Consider the following 20833-nt stretch of genomic DNA (forward strand, 5'->3'; position numbering starts at 1 on the left):
TCCTAATGCAACAGTGCCTTCACAGGGCCAGTCTTTAACTATGACCTGGAATGCTCCTCACCACACTGAGATTGTCATGTGACCCACTGGAGACTTTGTGACCACGCCCACATGGTTAACTCCTGGGCTAATCATTTTGGAATCAATGATGTAAAGTACCGTGACAGAAGTGCTTTCTAATACCAATGGAAGTTCTGAAAACAGCCCAGTATAAGCAGGAAAACAAAGGGATCCATGGTTTTTATTTTGCCCACATGTCTCAAGCAAAGCAAAACAATGAGCGGCGGAGTCTCTGAAGAAATAGTTTACAGAGCAAGGAACCCAGGCTGTGGTTTGCTTCTGGGCTACAGCCAAGTGACTCAGAGACAGAAAACATTTTTAGTCTCCTAATAAACTCCTGTGAAAAAGGGAGACAAGTAAAATGGCTGGAAGATAATGTGAAACACACGAGACAACATTTATCTGCTAAAAGTATATACAGTACGAGGAACAGCGTGCGCCAAACTAAACCTGTTCCTAAGGAAAACCCATTTTTATCATTTACTATTCATAAGTTGTGAAGATGGTTCACGAAAAAGCCTATATCTCATTTAATGCAATGTTTTGACTTTGCAAAAGAGAAAGCACAGTTTCTGCCATGGGTGTTTTCCACCTATCAGTTAGACATCTGAACAGTAGACTTTCCACCCTGCCCCTGTTAACACTCTCATGGGGGAATCCCTCGCACCCCACTCCCCAGAAAATTCGAATGGCAGCAAAACCCATAAACATTTGGCGTTGGTAAAGATCTGGCATCATATCTAAAGAGATGCTCCTTTATAAAGTTGAGTGTTTGCAGTGTTACCACAATTGAAATTTGCTGTAGGAGGAGCACAAGGCCGAAGACCTTGAAATGTTGAGCAGGGGAGCTGCATGACTACTCTTGCTTTCTCATCCCTCCTTGTCAACCAAGAGTACCACAGCTCTGCTACCAGGAAGCCACAGTAGATCATGACATTACAATCCCCTCTCCATCTAGAAGCCACTGCAAAATGATTCCCTTTGGGAATCTGCATTGCACTTGCCATGTAACTTAACCTCGTGGCATGAATCATGTCCATGCTGGGATCCAGTTGCCAACAGGTAGAATCTCTCTCTCCCCCCCCCCCCGGTTTTTTCCACTTTCGAATTCAGAGGCCTTGAACCTTCAGTAATTATGTGTCTTATTGTGTAGCCACAAAGACAAGTTTTAAGTCTTGTGAAGCCTGCAATTAGTTGCGGCTGCATTCTAGAAAACAGTCCATTATGATTATTCATTCAAGCTAGAAATGAAAATACTTTTGCTTTGCAGACACTTCTACAAAAAAAACACAGGTGGTCACCACCGACTACACTGGGGCATCTGCCACAGAACTACAGCCTTGGATTGATCCCGTTTGACTATTTTTTACCCTTTTAACATCCACAGGACCACATTTCTCTAGTTCTTTGCTTGATGTACAGACTATGCTGAACCTGTTTTTAAAACCCAATAAAATTAACAGACTCCATAAATAAATGAAGAGTTAAACCTAGAGAAGTCAAAGAACATGCCGCGTTGCTCCTTCTTAAGATCTTGGAGCTTCAAGTTCGCTGCAAATCGGTACATATGTTCAAAGTTCAGGTGAGTCGCCCCAGTTTCTTGCACGCATAGTAAAACTCATACTTGCAGTTTTGCATACCTCATAAGTTGTCGACATGGATGGTTTATAAGACACGTGGTTAGCTCTTCTCAATTCCTTGATTGTTTCAGCTGGCATTGATTTGGAGAAGCCAAGCCCGCTCCAGGTGTTTGTCGGTGTCCTCACCTCCGTGACAACTGGCTTCTTTAACATAGCTTAAAGAAAACAAAAGACAGCATACCTGTAAGCATGAACCCTGTACGTTTTTGGATAAAAATGGCGTCTTTCAGCCAAAACAGGTTGCTCTTAACCTTTGCTTCCCTCCACATTTACTGAGATGGTGTGATGACCTCCAATCTTGCAGGGATTTACAATTCTGTATGTGTTAGGAGAAACCAATAACACATACAAGCTTAGTATCTTATATATAATAATGTGTGCTGCGGGCATTTGTACATACATGCATGCACATCTCATTCCTTATAGAGAAGTTCTGGCATATATGGCAGAAGAAAGAGGGAGGCTATTTGGAAAAGAGAAATAGAAAACTGAGGTGAGTCCAAGCCCTCCACGATGGAACGCTGTGTTGCTAATAATAAAATAAAATAATAATAATAATAATAATAATAATAATAATAATAATAATATATTATTATTATTATTATTATTCCCCAGCCACTCTGGGCGGCTTCCAACCGAATATTAAAAACAATACAGCGTCAGACATTAAAAACTAAACAGAGCCACCTTCAATAGTCTTTTAAAAGTAAAATAGTTGCTTATTGCCTTGACATCTGCTGGGAGGGAGGGCGTTCCACAGGGCAGGTGCCACTACTGAGAAGGCCCTCTCCCTGGTTCCCTGTAACCTCACTTCTCCCAGCGAGGGAACCACCAGAAGGCCCTTGGCGCTGGACCTCAGTGTCTGGGCTGGAAGATGGGGGTGGAGACGCTCCTTCAGGTATACAAGACCGAGGCTCACTTCCCAATGACTTCTGTGATCCTTCTACATATATTTTATATGGGGATTAGCCAGATGTGCATATTAATGTATGAACACAGCACCCATTCCAACTGGGGTGCTGTTGCTTATGCTTAGAAATATGGAAGGCATTGAACCCCCAACACTTTCCCCTGTGTTTACAGGATGCGCAGCCGGGAGGCAATCCCCTCCATCTAAGTTGCTGCAAAAAGGGGACACATGCTAAGCATGATTATACAAGAGGAAAATGGTGCAAGTAGCAGATGAGGCCTGTGTTTCTTGAAAACAAAGTTCCCGATGAAACATGAGTGTGTCATCCTTTCCAACCACCTGCCCCAAGACAAGTTTATTGTGGACCAAGAAGTTTCAAGTTTACAGTGTTCTCCCACACTGTAACAGCAGAACCAGAGTTTTTATACACAGAGAAGTTTGGATTGCAAAACATGTTGTCTACGATACAGCTTCTCGATTTGAGCAACCAACCCAGCCAAATCTCAGGGCAGCAGGGGAGGGAAGCATGAACCCTTTCATTGCTCAGCTACCAAACAGATATATATGCTGCAAGTCACAGTTGTCCCACATACCTTTGGTTGCTAATAGCTTCTTCTGTTCATAGTCAAATGCCTAAAAATGAAACACACAGAAGGCAGCTTAATCACTGCTCTCACTAAATGTCAGGCCAGTACTCTGCTCTCCAAGCCACAAAGATTTTGATCACGGTCCATAAGTTTGTCTAGGGGGAACACTAAGCACTGAACAACAATGTGCCAGCAAGTCCAATTAACATTTGATATACTTAAAACTTTCACTTAAAACCAGCTAATTAGGGCTGTAAATAGCTTTGTAGTTATTCCTAAACCTTCACCCATTCTACTATTTTCAAACACAGCCTCTTTTTCCAAGGTATTCGGAGTCTGATCTAAAAATTGCTTCTTCACCATGTGATTACTGCTGCAGGAGCACTGAAAAATTTCTGCATGCCGAGTTTTGCTTTGGTCACCAAGTTCCATCACCAAGTTATCACAGTGTGAGCTCCAACCCCCTTGGGGTAGATTGGCTGCCTGCTTTTTCCTGCCATATTCGTAATGGGACATCCTTTTGCAATTATGGACCAGGCATATGTAGACTGGCACATGCAGAATCCTTCTTAGGGTATGCATTTTAATTGTGTGCATTTTAAAAAGTCTCTCTCTCTCTCTCTCTCTCTCTCTCTCTCTCTCTCTCTCACACACACACACACACACAGAGAGAGAGAGAGAGAGAGAGAGAGAGAGAGAGTTATAAGGGCTGAAGGAGCCAGAATAATTGGAGTCCAGATCTGGCCACTTCCTGGTTTTCACCACAATTCGGGCTTAAGCTACCGAATACTCAGTACCTGCATATTCACATATGACGACTGTGGGGCAAGGCGCGCTCTTTCAGAATTCTGCTGGGCTGCTGCCGCCCTCTCAGCTGCTCGTTCACTTCCAGGAGCCTTTTTATCAGCCACTGGGTTCTCTGAACCACTCAGCTCAGAATCTGAAAGCAGCCTCTCTGTGGTGCTGTAAAGATGAGAGGGGTTTCTTTCAGGGAGCAGGATTTGCTTTTAAAGTGCGCAGAGATCTTAACAGCATTTGTTTTGTTCTCAGTTAAAGCAACAGGAAAAGAAAACATTTTTGAAGGACAAGACAGATTAGGTGCTCATCTTGAAGCACTGGAATGCAAATAATAACTTTGTACAGAATTTAAAGCTTGCTTTTTCAGAGGTGACACAGCAAGCAGTCTGCTAATGTTGGCTTTAGCTTCCACGGCCACCAGTATTATTTGCATTAACTTCCCAAAAAACTCAATTCAAAGTGTGAATAAGAGAGTTTGGCTCATTTGTTTCCCAAGAGAGCATCTTTGGAGGTATGTAGATGTAAGAGTGCATGAATGTGTTCCCTGTGGCCCATGTGGCTGCTCACAGACCAAGGATTAGTGGGAAAGGCTATTTAAGTGTGTGCCAACTTATTGGTGTGTACTGATCTGGTCACATTGCTCCCTACTTTTAAGCAGGGAATATAAGCAGGGAATATAACCCACATCCAATTAAGAAGTCGCAACTACATCACTATGACAATATTAAAAAGCCTGCCTTAAAAGTTACTGAAGAGTTGTCTTGAGGAAAGTATGCTGTGAACCCCACACATTTCTTTTGGAGAGCTAGTGTGGTGGGTATGAGACTGACCTGTAAATCACAAAATTCCCTGCTGAAATCTCACCACTCACTATGTAGCCTTGTGCAAGCCTTGTTTTCTCAGCCCTAGGGAACCTCTACTGCAATAGGGGGACGGTAACATTGAGAGACTCTCTGTTAGGTACTAGCATACAGGTAGCACTTCAATTAAGCAAAAATCATGAGAGTCAAACGTGGGTCATCAAGAGATCACCACATCCATATGAATTTTGAGAAGCTCTCTTACTTCAGGGCAGAGCCTTAACTCCAAAGTAAGACCGTTATTAATGGCAGAGCTACCTGCCCTTCGCCAGAACATGTAGAATATGTTACTGCCTCCCTGTACTTTATAAAGTCATATTTATGAATGTGACATACTGTAAGTGAGAGTTTTTGGTGCCTTGCAACAGTTCTACTGTTTGCCTCTTTGCACAGGATTGCTTGGAGGAACTCATCATTTGCTTGAGATCACTGGCATTGGCTGAATGTGAAGGACTTCTTGGCATGCCCACCTCCACAAAGGCATCATTGCAACCTATGAAGAACAAAGATTTAATGATTTAAAGCTAGCACAAATCCTGTCACTATAGGAACTAATTTGATAGCCACCAAGATCCTTCTATAGTACTGATTCCACTGAAGCTTTGTGCATTTCAATTTATTATGCAGCTTTGCAGCTTTCCATGACAGCTTACTGAAAAAATAGTTAAACACAGCCACTATGCGCAGCAGAACTTTGCAATAAAAACACAAAGCATGCTCATATATCATTTGTATAGTGAAAGAATGGTTCACATTTTCTTGGTGCAGAATTTCTGTTACCAAACTTTTCAGCAAAGCAATACACAGAGACCTATAGCAGCCATATACACACTTGAAGGTGTAATATTAGAAGCTATGTGAACCATACTATACCTCTATCATTCATCATACCATGAAACTAAGAAATTGAATTTTACAGTGCAATATAAAAACCTCGATTTGAGCAATTTTACTGGTCTGGCTCATATGTAATATAAAAGCATGGTTTGCTGTTTGAAGTGAAAGCTGCCATGAATCTTGAGCTCATACATTCCCTTCTTTCCCATTTTGCTTGAGTTCAGGAAACTGCAGGTTAGAATAAACTGGGGACAGGAGATTTAAAACTCCTCCCTTTCCAACTAAGGGGAGGGGAAGCATGCAAGCCCAAGGCTCATTTCTATAATGAAGCACGGCATGTTTTATTCCAAGCCAAGCTACTGACGAACTCATGTGTAAGATGAGTGACAATGGATTTAATGGCAATCCTCGACCAGCTATTTGAACTTGAGCATCTCTTCAATATTTAGCATGACGACGACTTGGGAATCCTGCTGAAACTGGCAGCTCCTTCTTAATTTCTTCCTATCTGCTTAGTCGCTTAGCTTGTCGTTTACTCAGCTGGTGTTTAGAATGATTCATCACCAATTAAATTACAAGCTTATCCCAAATCTCTCAGGAGGAGAGGTAACCCTGCCCATCTGAGAGGATAAGGCAACCTGAGAAAGCACAAATGCTTATTTGATTATACCTTCGCCAGCATTTGCCTTGGTGGTCACTTGTTCAGAGGCACTATGACTATTTGTCTGCCTGGATGGATCGCTGTGGTTTGGACCCAATACATTTTCACCGAGTGATGCAGCAGTTAGTGCAGTATATTTCATAGCTGAGGTCTGGAATAGTCGCAAGAATGTTTAGTCATAATCTTAAACTATAAAACATTTGATTGAAAAAGATCCACTGAGAACAACAAAAAAAGAGCAGTGTATCACTTAAGCATTTACACAAGCAAAAGTCCTTTGATGAATGGCAAGAGGGGTGCCCATACAGAGCAGGGCCTGTCATGAAAGAGATGCCCAGGTGGAGATGAGAAAACCTAATGGCACGTTTCACACAACACAGAAAAGCAACCGTAATTTGAAACAAAACAAAATGCCTGTGGTTTAATGGGAAGAAGCTGTGTGCTACTGCATGCTGCTGAAATCCTGGGTGCTGCACTCCTTCCCTGCTGCTGCCGGGAAACAGGCCATGGTCTGGCTTATCGTGTCATCCAAACTTGGGTCATGGTTTCTTTCCCCCAAACAAACCACAAGCATTAGGCCAGGAACAAACCTTGGCTTCCAATTCATGTTTCGGAGAGAAATAAATGACGAGAGCAGGTTCAGATGACACAACAAGCCAGAGCACAGCTTGATTCCCAGCAAGAGAGGAGCAAAGCACCCATGATTTTGGCTGCACGGGCTAGAATTCTGTCCATTCACATTAAACCACAGTTTATTTTAGCTATGGTTTAAAGTGAAATGCAAACCAGGACAATGTCAGGAACAGGGGATTTGGCTCGCAAGCAATGTCACAAGGAGCAGAACTTTAGCAACTTTCCTAGGAGGGAATGGCAGTACAATATGTACACTCAAGGGCACCACTAGAGTCATCCCCTGCTTACCCAGATGCCTTTCCCAGCAAACAGCACACCCACTCTTTCCCCAAGATCAAGCATAGTTTAACTGAATGGAATATTTATGTCTGACCCTAATCCACAGAAGACTTTTGTCATGCCCCACAGAAGCCATCCACTGATGTACTCTTCCAATACTGTGAGTTCAGATTGTCACTGTTGAAAATTATCTTTGTGCCAAAGTGATTGAACACAAAATTGTTTGGTTGGTTGCTTTCTATTGACATTAGTGAGACCTTTAGCTGGCTTGAACTGATTTCAAATGGGACTTAAAATACAACCAACTCTGTGGCTGTATCTGGATGCTATGTTAAACTATGGTTTAACAAGTGAAAAAGCCTTGGTCTCATATGCTCCTCCTTCTCTTCTCCTTCAGTACAGTAATGAGGAGATCAGAAGTGTTCATTTTCATTTAAATGCAACTCAGCTTTATGTCCAAATCCTGAAAAACTGTGGCTAGTCTAAACTATTATTTATTGAAACAAGCCAACATCAAACCATGGTTTATGAAGTTGACTGGTTTCAGCAAATCATCCTTATAACTAACCACAGTTTGTCTGGGTTGGTACATGCAACTAAACTGTTTTTAAATAAAAATGAAACCTAAAGCTTCCGACCTCTTCCTGGCAGCTTCACTGTAGGAGGAGAGGGAGCACACAGACCCCAGACTTACTTTCAGCCTATAAATAGTAAAAAGGTGCCCACCTCAGATTTGTCCCACCTGTACAGAGGGAGATATATAAATTAATGTTTGACCACAATCTCCACATTTACCCACTGTGTTACAGTTTATAACCATTAGATGACAAAGTGCCTTAATTAATCAAGGTAGGAGATTTTTTTATACTCTGCTTGCTGTTTTAACGTAAGATTTTAACATATGGTTTTTATTGTCTAAATGATAATTTACTTAGATGTATTTTCAATATGCGTTGACTGCATAATCCTAAGCATATTTACTTAGTTCAATGGCATACTCTCAATGAGGAATGCTTAGGATTGTAGCCTAAATCAATTTACCTTTACATGACCATTTAGAGAAGCTGAGCTTTTCTTGTTTTCCGCTTGCATGCCATTGACATGAATATCGACAGGGGTCAAGCCAGGAGGGGGAGATGGCGTGTTCTGGCTATAGTTTGGCACTCCTGATAGAAGAATACTGGTCAAAGTGGCTTGGGCAGTAGATGGCATCATCAGGTGGGGAATAGCAGAGAAGCCTGAAAGAAAATGTAACAACTTCTAGATCACTAACATTTCTCAATTGCAGTCATGCACAAAATCTTAATTAAATAGAGCAGCAATCACAGCCAGCCAGGCAATTGCTCCAGTACAGCTTTTGCTTAACTGCCGGCACCTCTCTATTGCACAGTCCTGCTACTTGAAATGTCAATGACTGAACCTGGAACATTCTGCAAAGGAAGTGCTCTATCCTAGGATACTCCACTGTAAAGAAGGTCATTACAACGAAGAGACATAAACTTGATCACATCACTTTAATGCTATAAACGAGAGCTTTTCAAACTGTGACACGACACGTTAGTGCGTTGGCTGCAGTGTGTAGGTGTGTTGTGCGAACGCTCCCCACACTCCTCCTGGGGCTGGAAATGCATTAGCTTAACCTCCGGTTTGCTAGCAAAACTGAATTACTGTGTCGTAAAATGATGCATGTCTAAAAAGTGTGTTAACAACATGAAAAGTTGGGGAAACTTTGTGGAACTTGGGAATTCTTCATAATTTGGATCCCATGCTTCTCTCTAAAAACATTTTTTACCATTCACTATGCAAAAGTTCAAGTTGTATTTTTTTTTAATCAAACAAACGAGACCTACTAACCTGTAGCACTTGTATTGGCAATTGAAGATGCCCACAATGTTGGGCTGGGAGTGCCTGAACTAGGACTCTGCAAAGGACTAACAGAACTATTGAGAGCATTTAGGAGAGAATTTGGTGTGGTGGACGTGCTGACAGACAAGGCTGTTGGACCAAGGAGGCCTACAAAGTAAAAAAAGCAAGACAGGTAACTTACTCCTCACATGCCTGCACAGAATTAATGAAACAATGCTTTAAAAAAATAAATCAAATTCTTCAAATTAATTTTGCTTTAATATCACATTGGAGGACTGACATTTTCAAAGAGGAGTCCACATAAACCTATACTTCCCATGATAGCTACTTCCCCCTCCAGTGATGCTGGGGCTACCTGGACATGGGGCACTGTACTTCCCTCTCTCTTTAAACTCTAGTGCTGCAAGGTCAACAACACTCTTTGGAAACTGGTCGCCAATGGACTTGTACTTTAATCAGAAATCCCATTGACACCCAACTCTGTCCTATCCTTGTCTCTTACACCAGCTGTTCCTTCATTGCCAACAGCATTGCCCCAAAGCCGTTATTTCACATCCCACCCTCAATATCTTCCATTACCCCTCTTCAGTTAAATACATGGTTAAAACACACAGCTTGTCCCACAACCCAACTCATAGTGTGAAGTTTTGGAGTACAGGAAAGTACTGTAGACATCTTACCGAGTCCAGTAAGTCCTAGCCCAGCTGAGGACAGGATATCCAAACCAGGACATGAGAGGCCAACAGGACACGAGACTGCGGATGGGCTTGTTGCCATGGGGACTCCACTGCTTTCAAGGCCCAGGAGACATTTTCGTGCCTCATACATGTTTAAGGCATTTCGCTCAACACTTTTCACAATTACAGACTGTAAGGAGGAAACATGCAAGCAAGGAAATGCAATGAAATATTCCAAGGGATTCTGATAACTGGCAACATTTAGAGGAATTTGTTTACAAACCCACTCTCAAGCCAAACTCATCCTCTGGTATTAATAGAAAGACGGCAGTCAGGTCTGCAAAACTTGTAGGGATTACTTAACATTTTGCCTTTTTCTAAAGGAAGAACTATGGAACACAGGGATGGTACAACAAGCCTTGTTTATTTTCTCCCTTACAAGATAAAACACAATCATTTAAATGATGTGTATGTTTTATAATCTTTCAAAATGGGACAAGTGTTTATGTAAAAAATTCATTTCTCCTGCAACTACTTAGAATTACACTAAATAGCTCTGGTATCAAATCTACGTTTTTATATACACAGGAAAAGTGAGATCCTGTCAGCCTTAATGGACTCCACAACTTCCAGCATCCTCTTTTCTGCCTAATGTTTGATCACAGAGCAAGGTTTGCCAACAACCAAAATGCTGCTTGTACCTGAGCTAAAATCTTCCTCCCATCCATTTTAGGATGGAAACCGTGTATGCTACTGATTATTCTCCCTCTCAAGTTCATGCCTTTTGAGCCCCTATATCCTGCACCCACCCCCACTCCCAGCCTCATGAACTCAGGCTGTTTCCCCGCCATATGCTAACAATGTTACATGTGCAATGTGTCAATGTAGTTAATGCAAACCAAGGTTCACTGACAAACCAGAAATTCTGCATAGCCCTGCTCAAACTTTCCAATTCTGGTCACATAACTTAAGATTGCACACATTGAAAACAATTTATCCTTTGGTATTTGTCTCTGAAGGGGGAAGGAGGCAGTTACCAACATGAATTAAATCTACAATCTACAGAAGACCTGGAGATCAATTGATGTAAACAACATATTTTTGCCAGTTTGAACTGAATAGGTGCATGGTGAATGCAACTGCTACACTACAGGCTCAGATCTTTATTAACTTTGCCATGTCATTACTTCCAGAAGCTCTGGTTAAGGAAAACCAAATTCTGGCCACGTGGTGGGGAGCTCAAGGAATTATTCCATCATTTAATCTTCCAACCCAGACTGCATTGCAATGGGCATTAGTTGTGCAACAGCATTCTCACATCAGGTACAATCAGCCTGAAATTTTAGTAAAAATGTCCGCTATATGCAGTTTTTACAAACACCTGACAATTCTTCCCTTGCTTGGGTTTCTATATTTGCGTTGCTTATATCTCTAAAACAACATAAGAATGAACTAGAAACCTCATGTTCAGTGTTCGAAACTCCCATTGTTCTAGGTGTATTTTGTGACGGGGAATTTCATTAGTGTGAGCTGTTTCTGAGCTCTGGGTGCAGTACTGTGCCTAAGATTGCAGATTAAAACTGCAGAGTGGAAGGAAAGGGGGACCTTTTTCTGCCTCCCCACTTCCAGTTACTCTCTGAAGACTGGATAAGACACCCTCTTAAGAATATTGGGGTTGGGGGGGCAAAGAAGGACTAGATCAGTGGTCAGCAAGCTTTTTCAACTGGGGGCCGGTCCACTGTTCCTCAGACCTTGTGGGGGGCCAGACTATATTTTGGAAACAAACAAACAAAACGAATTAATATGCCCCACAAATAACCCAGATATGCATTTCAAATAAAAGCACACATTCTACTCATGTAAAAACACGCTGATTCCTGGACCACCCTCGGGCCGGATTTAGAAGGCGATTGGGCCAGATCCGGGCCCTGGGCCCTAGTTTGCCTATCCATGGGCTAGATCATGTGAAAAATGAACATAATATTTTAGCTGAAATTCATTCATTTTCAGCTTTGTATTCTTGTTATAAAAAAGTACGCCTAGACATTCTGTTGTTGCGCCCATAACCTAGGCTTAAGGTGCCATTTAGCCCCTAGCTTTCATATCTCAGTTTGTAACACTGCTCATGTTCTTTGGAAGCCTTTATTATTAAAGCTTTACTGCAGTACGAGGAATATAATGAAGAGGGTTTTCATTGTTCACAAATAAAAAACAAAAAAAAAATAGTCTGATAAAACCAGTTCAAATAAAGTAAAGGTAATGGGACCCCTGACCATTAGGTCCAGTCGTGGCCGACTCTGGGGTTGTGGCACTCATCTCGCTTTATTGGCCCAGGGAGCTGGTGTACTTCCGGGTCATGTGGCCAGCATGACTAAGCCGCTTCTGGCAAACCAGAGCAGCTCACGAAAACACCGTTTACCTTCCCGCCTATTTATCTACTTGCACTTTGATGTGCTTTCAAACTGCTAGGTTGGCAGGAGCAGGGACCGAGCAACGGAAGCTCACCACGTCACGGGGATTCGAACCGCCGACCTTCTGATTGGCAAGTCCTAGGCTCTGTGGTTTAACCCACAGCGCCACCTGCGTCCCAGGTCAAATAAAGCCAGCTACAAATTCGTTAATAGTATAAGTTAAAATCAAGGTAATAGGATGGATATTATCCAGTGGTGATTCGAGATGGATGTTGCCCTGTTTAGTTCTTTCTCCTATTAAATAGTGAAAGAGATATATTTTCTCCTCTTTCCATTATTTCACAAATCTGCATGCAAGAGTTGTGCAGGCCTTGCAACCCCTTAAGCAATTTGTTATACTTATTTCCTGCTTTATATCCAAAGGAGCTTAAGGCAGCACACATCACCCCACTCCTCATTTCCCCCCCATCCTTAAAACCCTGTGAAATAGCTTAGGCTGAGAGACAGGGACTTTCCCAAGATCATTCAGTGAGTTTCATGGCTGAGTGAAGACTCAAGTTGCAAGATACTACAGAAAAATATGAACAGGCCCAATGCAGCACATTCTGGGTTCTAAGCATAGACAACAGAGGCCAATGCCTTGCTTGCCTCTCACCAGAGCCCATCATCACAAGGGCTCTTTGGTGGAGACATTGCAATAGGTGGGGAACCATGTCCTGCTTAGCTTCTGGTTTCCCAAGTGCCACTAAGTAAGCCCTCTTGCTTTTGCAATCTAGAGCTGGGTCTGAGTATGCATGCAAGGTTAAAGGGGATAGAGTTTCCATAACATTCCTAGTTTATTAGAAGCATTGGCTTCTCAGAGCTAAATGCATTAGATTATCTTTTTTAAAGAGTGCAAACTGGCTGCAGAGCTGCTCTGTGAATGCAGGAAATAATTCTCAATAAAAAGCAAGTCTTGTTTTCAGATGCTATACCTCCATTGACTGAACAGCTAGTTTGGTTTATTTCTGGGCTGCAGAAGGAAGGCTTGATTTGCCTACAGAAAGGGAATGTTTTCTACCAACCTTGCTTGGCTGCTTTGGCTTTGGCTTAATACTAATGAAGACGTCTAGCTGTTCCATTAGCTGAGTTATAAAGTGTGGTTCTACATCAATTTCTTCCTTCATATCAAACATCAGCACAAGAGGAAGGCAGCCCTGAAAGATTAAACACAAAACTCAATATCAACAGGCAAGCAGAGCATTATCCTATAAGTGCCTACTCAAAAGAAAGTACCACTGAATTTGGAGGGGCTTACTCCTACATAAGGAGGTACAGGATTACAGAATCAGTCCGTTTTCACAAGTGATTCTTAAAATTGGTTCACACATTTCCTGCATTTGCAAATGAATGAAAAAAAAAACCAAGAACCTAAAAACTAAGACATATTTAATTTTGCAATGAAGCTTTCTTATTTAACACCAGAAGCCACTGAGAGAGGGTATTTGGGAAGTAGTGTTGTCACCCAACTATATTTCTTCCTCTCATTAAATGCAGGGGAGACGGCGGGGGTTAAGGAACCACTGTCTGAGATTGGTAATGGACTGGATGATGGCCAGTTTCAGTTAGTAATCTACTTACCATGTTCTACACTAACTAGGAAAGAGTGCATGGAACTCATCTGGCCAGACATTTGCACTGGCTTCTTGTCAATTTCTGGGCTCAATTCAAAATGCTGTTTTTAATGGTTTAATCTACCCAGTTCTAGGGATCCTCCTCAGAAACCTTTCTTTGCATCTCTGCCCCCAATATCTGAGGTGAACTGGGGAGACACTTATGTCTGCAGCGGTACTCAGATTCTAGAGCTCCTTTCACTGCAAAAGGCTTGCCTAGCGCTGAGCCGACGGAAGGTATTTTTTATTCACGAAGGCCTTTTAAGGCATCCCATTTTATGCAGCTTTAAACCGGCTTTTTGTCCTTTGGATGCTTTGCCTTCTTCTGGCTTGTTGCATTTTAATTATTATTATTATTATTATTATTATTATTATTATTATTATTATTATTATTATTATTTTATAAAACCTGAACTGTCTGTAGAAAGATAAATAAAATTAATAAGCATGATATGCTTGTAAAAATCATCCTTGCACTTTATCTGCTCATCATTGTTCACTATATTTAAAAATACAAAAAAAACCTCTGCTGCTCTTCTGAGCATTAAAAGGGGCCTTTTAATTTAAGCTTTCTGTCATTCTTACATAGAAACTAATCAATATCCCTTATGGTGTTCTCTATGAGCATTACTTAAAAAGCATAGCTCTAGATTAAATTTCTTCCTCCACACTGAATACTACTAGTTGGATATTCAACATTAACAACATATTATAGATAACTTACCATCCCATTATAAGTGCACTCCCTTGAAGCATTGAAAGAAAGAATGGTCATGTTAGTTCTTGTCAACTGGATGTGTGTGTTACAAATCTGCTAACTTGAACTCTCACGATTGCTGTTTTACGTAAAGGGACCCCTGACCATTCGGTCTAGTCATGATCGACTCAAGGGTTCTGGCGCTCATCTCGTTTTATTGGCCGAGGGAGCTCAGTTCCGGCACCTCTCAGGTGGACACCATTGCCATTGTAAGGGAACAAGGGAGGTGTTCATGGTGAGTTCCAGCACCTCTTTTTCTAGAAAAACAGCACTGGTTAAACCCAAGCCTTGTTTTTAACATTCCCGTTTTTTATATTTTCCTTTTGTATGGAGGAGCATTCAAATCACACAAATCCACATCAGCCTGAAGCGAGACAGTCTAGACACAGATTTACCACTCCAGAGAGAACTGGGAACCCCTGGTCTTGCAGATCTGGAAACAGCAGCTGATCCCTATTGACCCCATAACTGCTGACAACCTACAGCCTTATCATTCATTTGAGTACCAGTGAATTGCCCTGTGATTGCAGTGTGTTGTTGTTGCTGCTGCTGCTTGACAATTTCCAAAGTTTTAATGTACATACCATGAGGTACTGTCTGGCAAGGCAGACTGACTCAATAGTGCCCTGGAGGTAGACTGTGGATTTCTTCTGTGGGTTGCTGGGATCGGGGAAATGGATCTGAGCACCAGTTCTCTGCATTATATGCTTGATGTTGCTGCCGTTCCGACCCATCATAAAGAGATGATGCTGAGCTGCTATATCCAGCTGTGTGCTCACGGGGATTGCAGAAGCCAGGCTACCAGCCAGGTGTTCCAAGAGCATAGCTGTTCCTTCCTATTTAAAAGAAGTTTGAGAAAAGTTTATATCAGGTTACTCCCCATATATTCTGCATACAGAAAGGAATGAGACTTATCTCAATTAAAGCAATACAGCCTTGTGTATCCAGTGCTGTAATATATATATTCTATTTTGTTCAATCCATACTAGATTATCTCCTCCCCATCACACAGTCAGTCTCATAAGGCTGCTATATTTTGTTTGAGGATAAAATGGGAGTAAATCCTACGTAAATACCCTGAAAACAGCATTAAGCAAGGGTAGATTACAAGTGCAGTACAGACAACTTAAAATTCAGGGAGTGGCAATTTGTACTTGACCACAACGGATTGGGTTTCTAAATTAAGGAAGTAGCAGCTTCCTTAAAAAGTCTGATTGTCTGGTATTAAAAATGAATGGAATAGGTGAAAGATGCATCTGCCTGACATCTATGGACAGACACAGGAAATCACTTATGTTGGAATGCATAACAAATTCTCTAAGAGATCCATCCTTTTAGTACTCCACAATATTCCAAACTGGATAAATTAGGTGAACATACCACATGTGGCATGAAGATCATGACTAGCCGCCTGTCACCAGGCCTGCCATGCTTATGTCTGTCATTAGACTCAATATGTCCACACAAGCAATCCAGCGTGGCTTTGCCCAAAATGCTACAATTGCTACCTAGCAAGATCAGGACTAAGGACCACAGTCTATGAGGCCTAAGCACATCAGAATGCATGATCAGTGCACAGAGGTAAACTGTGTCTTTCTGCTAGACGGCAGCTGTCCTCTCAACACAAACACATATTGATCTTACCCACTTAGCCTGATGTGTGAAACAGGCTCAAGTTTCAGTCTCTAAACATATGCAGGTAACACGTGGAACTGCAGGGTTATGACCTGAAGAATAGTGCAAACTGCAGTTTCCATTATGCATATGCACACCATTGAAAGAAGGCTATGTTAAACAATTCACTCCTTTTTCTTGGGCAGAAACAGGCAGTTTCCCCTTACTGACTGGGACTGTCAGCCACACAAATCCAAGCAAAGCAACAAGAACAGATGCTACATCCATCTGTGCCTTCAGTACAACCACAGTAGTATTAGCTAAGGTGTTACCTTCACAGAGCTAGCATTATTCTGAGATCCTCTGATGATGACTGTAGCCCCATATGTCCGAGAACGCTGTTTAAAGGATACTGAAATATTATATGTCTGAGATATATGCTGAATTGTAGGAGAATTGGGATCAGGGATTGGTTGAAGGATTCCAGCTATAGGTAATTCAAACATCAGCACCAATGGGAGCAGCTCCTGGAACAGTGATTAGAAACAAAAGAACAGCAAAAGTTCAACACAAGGAAGAACTTATCTGGCCTATCATGAATGTATATATTTAAAATTCTAAGTCAAGCAGCCTTAAATGCTCTTTTATGCTGCCCACCATCTTACATTGCACAATCTCTACCAGAAAGCATCAAATTATCACTTCACCTTTATTTGGCAGTGGAATAGGTAGATATGATACCAGAAACATAGGGTGAGTATTAAAATCTACAAACTGTTGTTGCATCTTCTGGGACTTTAATCCACAGAATGCGTCCATAACTTTGTCAGTACAGCAAATAAAAATAGGGTGAACACAAGTGGTTTGAAAGGAAGTCTGTAAATATCTGTAAATATCCTCAGAACTATGCAGTTCTGCGGCATCCCCAAAGTAGACAGCAGCCAGGGTGGTTTTCTACTTTCTGAGTCAAGTGAACTATATAAAAAACTTATTTCAAGGACATGAGGAAGGGCTCAATGAAAGGCACCAGTAAGGTACCAGCATCTGATAATTACCCGTATTCTAACTCTGGCCGACTCAACTCCGGCTGGTTGTCCTGCAATTGACACCTGTGGAAATATGAACGTAAGACTGAAATTGTAACAATGAATTCTACCATTGTGATTCACAGTTATGCATCTGTTGGTTATCCTTGAAGCTTGAAACATAATTGGAAGTTCTGATTTCTTACTAACCTCCCCACAGCAACATTTTTCAAATTATGCAAGGTTCCTATTAGATACGTAATCAAAGTTCATTCAAGAAGTGTTTAAATGTTATTTTAAAATTATGTAACAAAACAGACTGGACCACAAGAGGTGCTATTTCAAAGACAGCCATTGCATTTGTAATAAAAATGCAATCTAATACTTTCTGATCACTTCAGCAAGTGATTTGTTTGGTTGAGAAAACTTTTAAGAATCATTGCTTCAAGTTTCTCTCGATACTCATGCCCAAGGACATAAACAAAGCCACCCTTATTCAGAGGCAAGTTGAAGGCAGTCACCTTAGGCAGAAGAGGCTTGGGAGTAGGACAGAAAGGTATCTGGGGTGGGGGAATGTCTTTTGTCTCAATTAGCAAAACGTCTTGAGATGCCATTGACATGAACAAAGCCCTGACTCATATGTATGGATATTACGACTCAATACAGCGGATGAAAAATATATACTCACTTGATTGCTTTTTTCTGCTTGGTTATTTCTATTAGAATCTGGAAAATGGATGTGGCATCCCGTTTCCTCCATCACCTTTTTAATGTTATTTCCTCCTTTTCCAATCACATGAGAATGCTCTGTATGGGACACATCCATCTTCAGAGTGACTCGATTACTCTGCAGGGGAGAAAGGTCAGAAGTTTATTTTACTGCATTCTTCCAATGCAGGGTATATATATTAAAGTTGCCTTTGTCCCACACTTTATGAAAAACCTGAACGGAAGCTTAAATGGAACAGTTTTCATTTTCAAATCTGAGTACTATTTCTACTGTTGACATTTCAGATCCATTAAAAAAGGCCACATATTTTTGCCCTGTAATTTAACAAGTGCAGCACTGTGGAGTAGGTGAAAATTGTTTTGATACAGAATGCATAAGGTTCTGCATACAAATGGTGGATTAATGAAACTTCCTCCCTCCAAGAGGGCATCACAAATTGGTAAATGAAGGTTACTTGCTCGCCCCCCCCCCCATATTCTTCTGTATTTGTTATCAGGTGGTTAAGTACTTGTGAGACATCTGTCGACCAGGAATTGGGGAATCTGTGGCCCTCCTGATGTTGCTGGACCTCCAACTCCCATCAGCCCCAATAAGGTTATTGGGGCTTATTTGACTCTCCAGGGTATGTCGTGAACTATAACCATGGTTTGTTCTGTGGTTTACAGCTTGTGGTTTATCTGGGGGAGCTAAGCCAGGTTCAGATGACACATTAAGCCAAACTATGGCTTAGCTCTTAGCATGCCGCAGCAGCGGGGGGAAAAAACAAAAAAACCAGGAAGTAGGAAAGTGGCTGCAATATCCTCCCCTGCAGCCGGCATATTTTGCACTACACCATGGTATTGCTTAGTATGATGTATAAGCAAAACTATTTTGCCTGCTTAAAAGCATTTGCAGAAAACAAATGGGCTGCTGTTGCTGCTCATTTGGCAAGCAGCACACCAGCATTACATGTCTATTTACTTCTCTTAGCCACAGCCATATTTAAGTGGTTTAAAGGGCTCTACTTTGCTGGGCTAAATCCAAAGAGAAGCTTCAGGGCTAACCTCACAGGTCATGTATTGCCCTAAGCGTCTCTGCAAACTCTTGCATAGCTTTTCCAAATGCTACATTGAAAATGCAGTTTTCTTTTTGTGATAATTACACAATACATAATTTAACATTTTAACAAATATTTCTCGTGACCTTTAATACCCAACTCTGTGACCAAGTACAGATAGTGTGCCCGTGGCAAGTAATTTTTACCCCACCCATTAAAACAACTGCATTAGCACATCTGAATAACTTGATAGCTCTTAGGGGGATTTTCCATGAAATTGTAACCAAATGGGATGTAGAGCTCCAATTTAGTTGCTGCAGTGCAGACAGCGGCTTGTGCCAAAGCAGCTTTTTTCTTTTGGTAAGGATTCCGTGGGATCAGGCTGCTCATGAATTAAAAGAGAAAACTGTCCAGTTACAAAACCCCCAAGTTCTTAAAAAAAATAAAAATACTCCAGAGTTCCTGTTGGATGCTGTCATTGACTCATTTTGCAGCATGCAAAGCTGTACTACTTGAGATTACTTGAAAGCAGATCAAATTTAAAGATGGAAATAATCCCTGGCTGTTTTAAGGCATGTAAATGTTAAATTTCAGTGAAAATGTTTGCTTTTTAAAGTAACCTAAGAAGGTTCAGGAACGCTAAGTGCTGGTGCACTGCTGAGTCTCAGAAATCAAGAACTTGGAATTCCAAGCCCAAGGGCTGCTTAATTGATTTTCATCTTACTTTTGTGTCCAAAACAGACATGATCTTCTCTTTAGCTTCTTTGACATTTTCCTTTTTCCCGGAGACTTTAATATGAGGATCTTGAAAAGAAAAACCAAAGAGAAATATTACTTGGTAAATGGGCTATGCAAACCATCCAACAAATTACCCATTCTTTCTACTACAAGCCAACACAAGCCCTTAAGTCATGCTTCACTGTTCATATTGCATTAATTTATGTAAGTTACATTATGCTCGCACAGTATAGACACCACTATATACGTCTTTCTCTAGAGAATTGTGCAAAAGCTCCCATAGCTTTTAAATTAATTTGGTTGCTTATGGCCATGCAAGTGTGTTCAGAGCTTTCAAACTGCAGAATGTGCCAGCCAGTTAGGGTTACATATTAACATTCTGGGAATGTAAGACACTCCACTGCCAAGCGCAACAGGTTCCGTCTGTATCACAGAAACAGGCAAGAAAGGCCCTATGAAGCAGTGGTGTTGCATCATTTGCCAGTGCCCGGGGCGTGGAGGGTTAACAGAACCCATGTGCCACCCCAGCCATTACCCAGCTGATGCCGCTGGGTGGGTGGGTTCACGGAGCTCATGCACCAGCCCAGCCCTCACCACCTGCCCGTCCATACAGGGAGGAGCCCAGCTGGCCAGTGCAGTCCTTGGCAGGCACCTCCCCAACTCTGGTGGGCGAACATTCAGCGACAGGACTGGAGACATGCTGGCAAGGCTAGGCCAGGCCAGGCTGGGTCCTGGTGCCCAGAGACCCCCGTCAGCAGGCAGGGTGGGACGGAGATCCCTGCATGGGGGGTGCCTGATTCACACCTCCTAAATTCATGCACCCGGGGCTATGGCCACCCACCACGCTACGCCCAACATGAAGATGTGAAATTATTTTCCTGAAGAAGCCCAAGAGTAAATCACAGTTAGTAACTACAAAAGTTATCTGTCTACTTTTCTTTCTTTCTACTAGTCTTCCTGTCCTTCTCACATTTCTGGCCAGTAGGCTCTCTCACCCTAGTTGCCTGGAGGCAATTCCTACTTGACACAGGCAGTCAGCGAGTTACCATATTGGCCTGAATA

General features: G+C 41.8%; 1 protein-coding gene across 1 annotated transcript in view; it reads right to left on the reverse strand.

The window, feature by feature from the left end:
- BICC1 (BicC family RNA binding protein 1) overlaps window positions 1-20833 on the reverse strand; it is a 103188-nt gene that overhangs the window by 9227 nt on the left and 73128 nt on the right. The window contains exons 4-17 of the mRNA XM_083439913.1: window positions 19758-19837; window positions 17956-18114; window positions 17298-17351; window positions 16575-16769; window positions 15213-15464; window positions 13284-13415; window positions 9812-9998; window positions 9120-9278; window positions 8307-8503; window positions 6363-6504; window positions 5192-5348; window positions 3995-4160; window positions 3204-3243; window positions 1701-1855 (exon numbers count right to left, since the gene is read on the reverse strand). Of these exons, the coding sequence (XP_083296039.1) occupies window positions 1701-1855; window positions 3204-3243; window positions 3995-4160; window positions 5192-5348; window positions 6363-6504; window positions 8307-8503; window positions 9120-9278; window positions 9812-9998; window positions 13284-13415; window positions 15213-15464; window positions 16575-16769; window positions 17298-17351; window positions 17956-18114; window positions 19758-19837 (2075 nt within the window). The remainder of the gene's footprint in view (window positions 1-1700; window positions 1856-3203; window positions 3244-3994; window positions 4161-5191; window positions 5349-6362; window positions 6505-8306; window positions 8504-9119; window positions 9279-9811; window positions 9999-13283; window positions 13416-15212; window positions 15465-16574; window positions 16770-17297; window positions 17352-17955; window positions 18115-19757; window positions 19838-20833) is intronic.

Source organism: Podarcis tiliguerta (assembly GCF_965153285.1).
Source record: "Podarcis tiliguerta genome assembly, chromosome: 5".
Taxonomy (NCBI): Eukaryota; Metazoa; Chordata; class Lepidosauria; order Squamata; family Lacertidae; genus Podarcis; species Podarcis tiliguerta.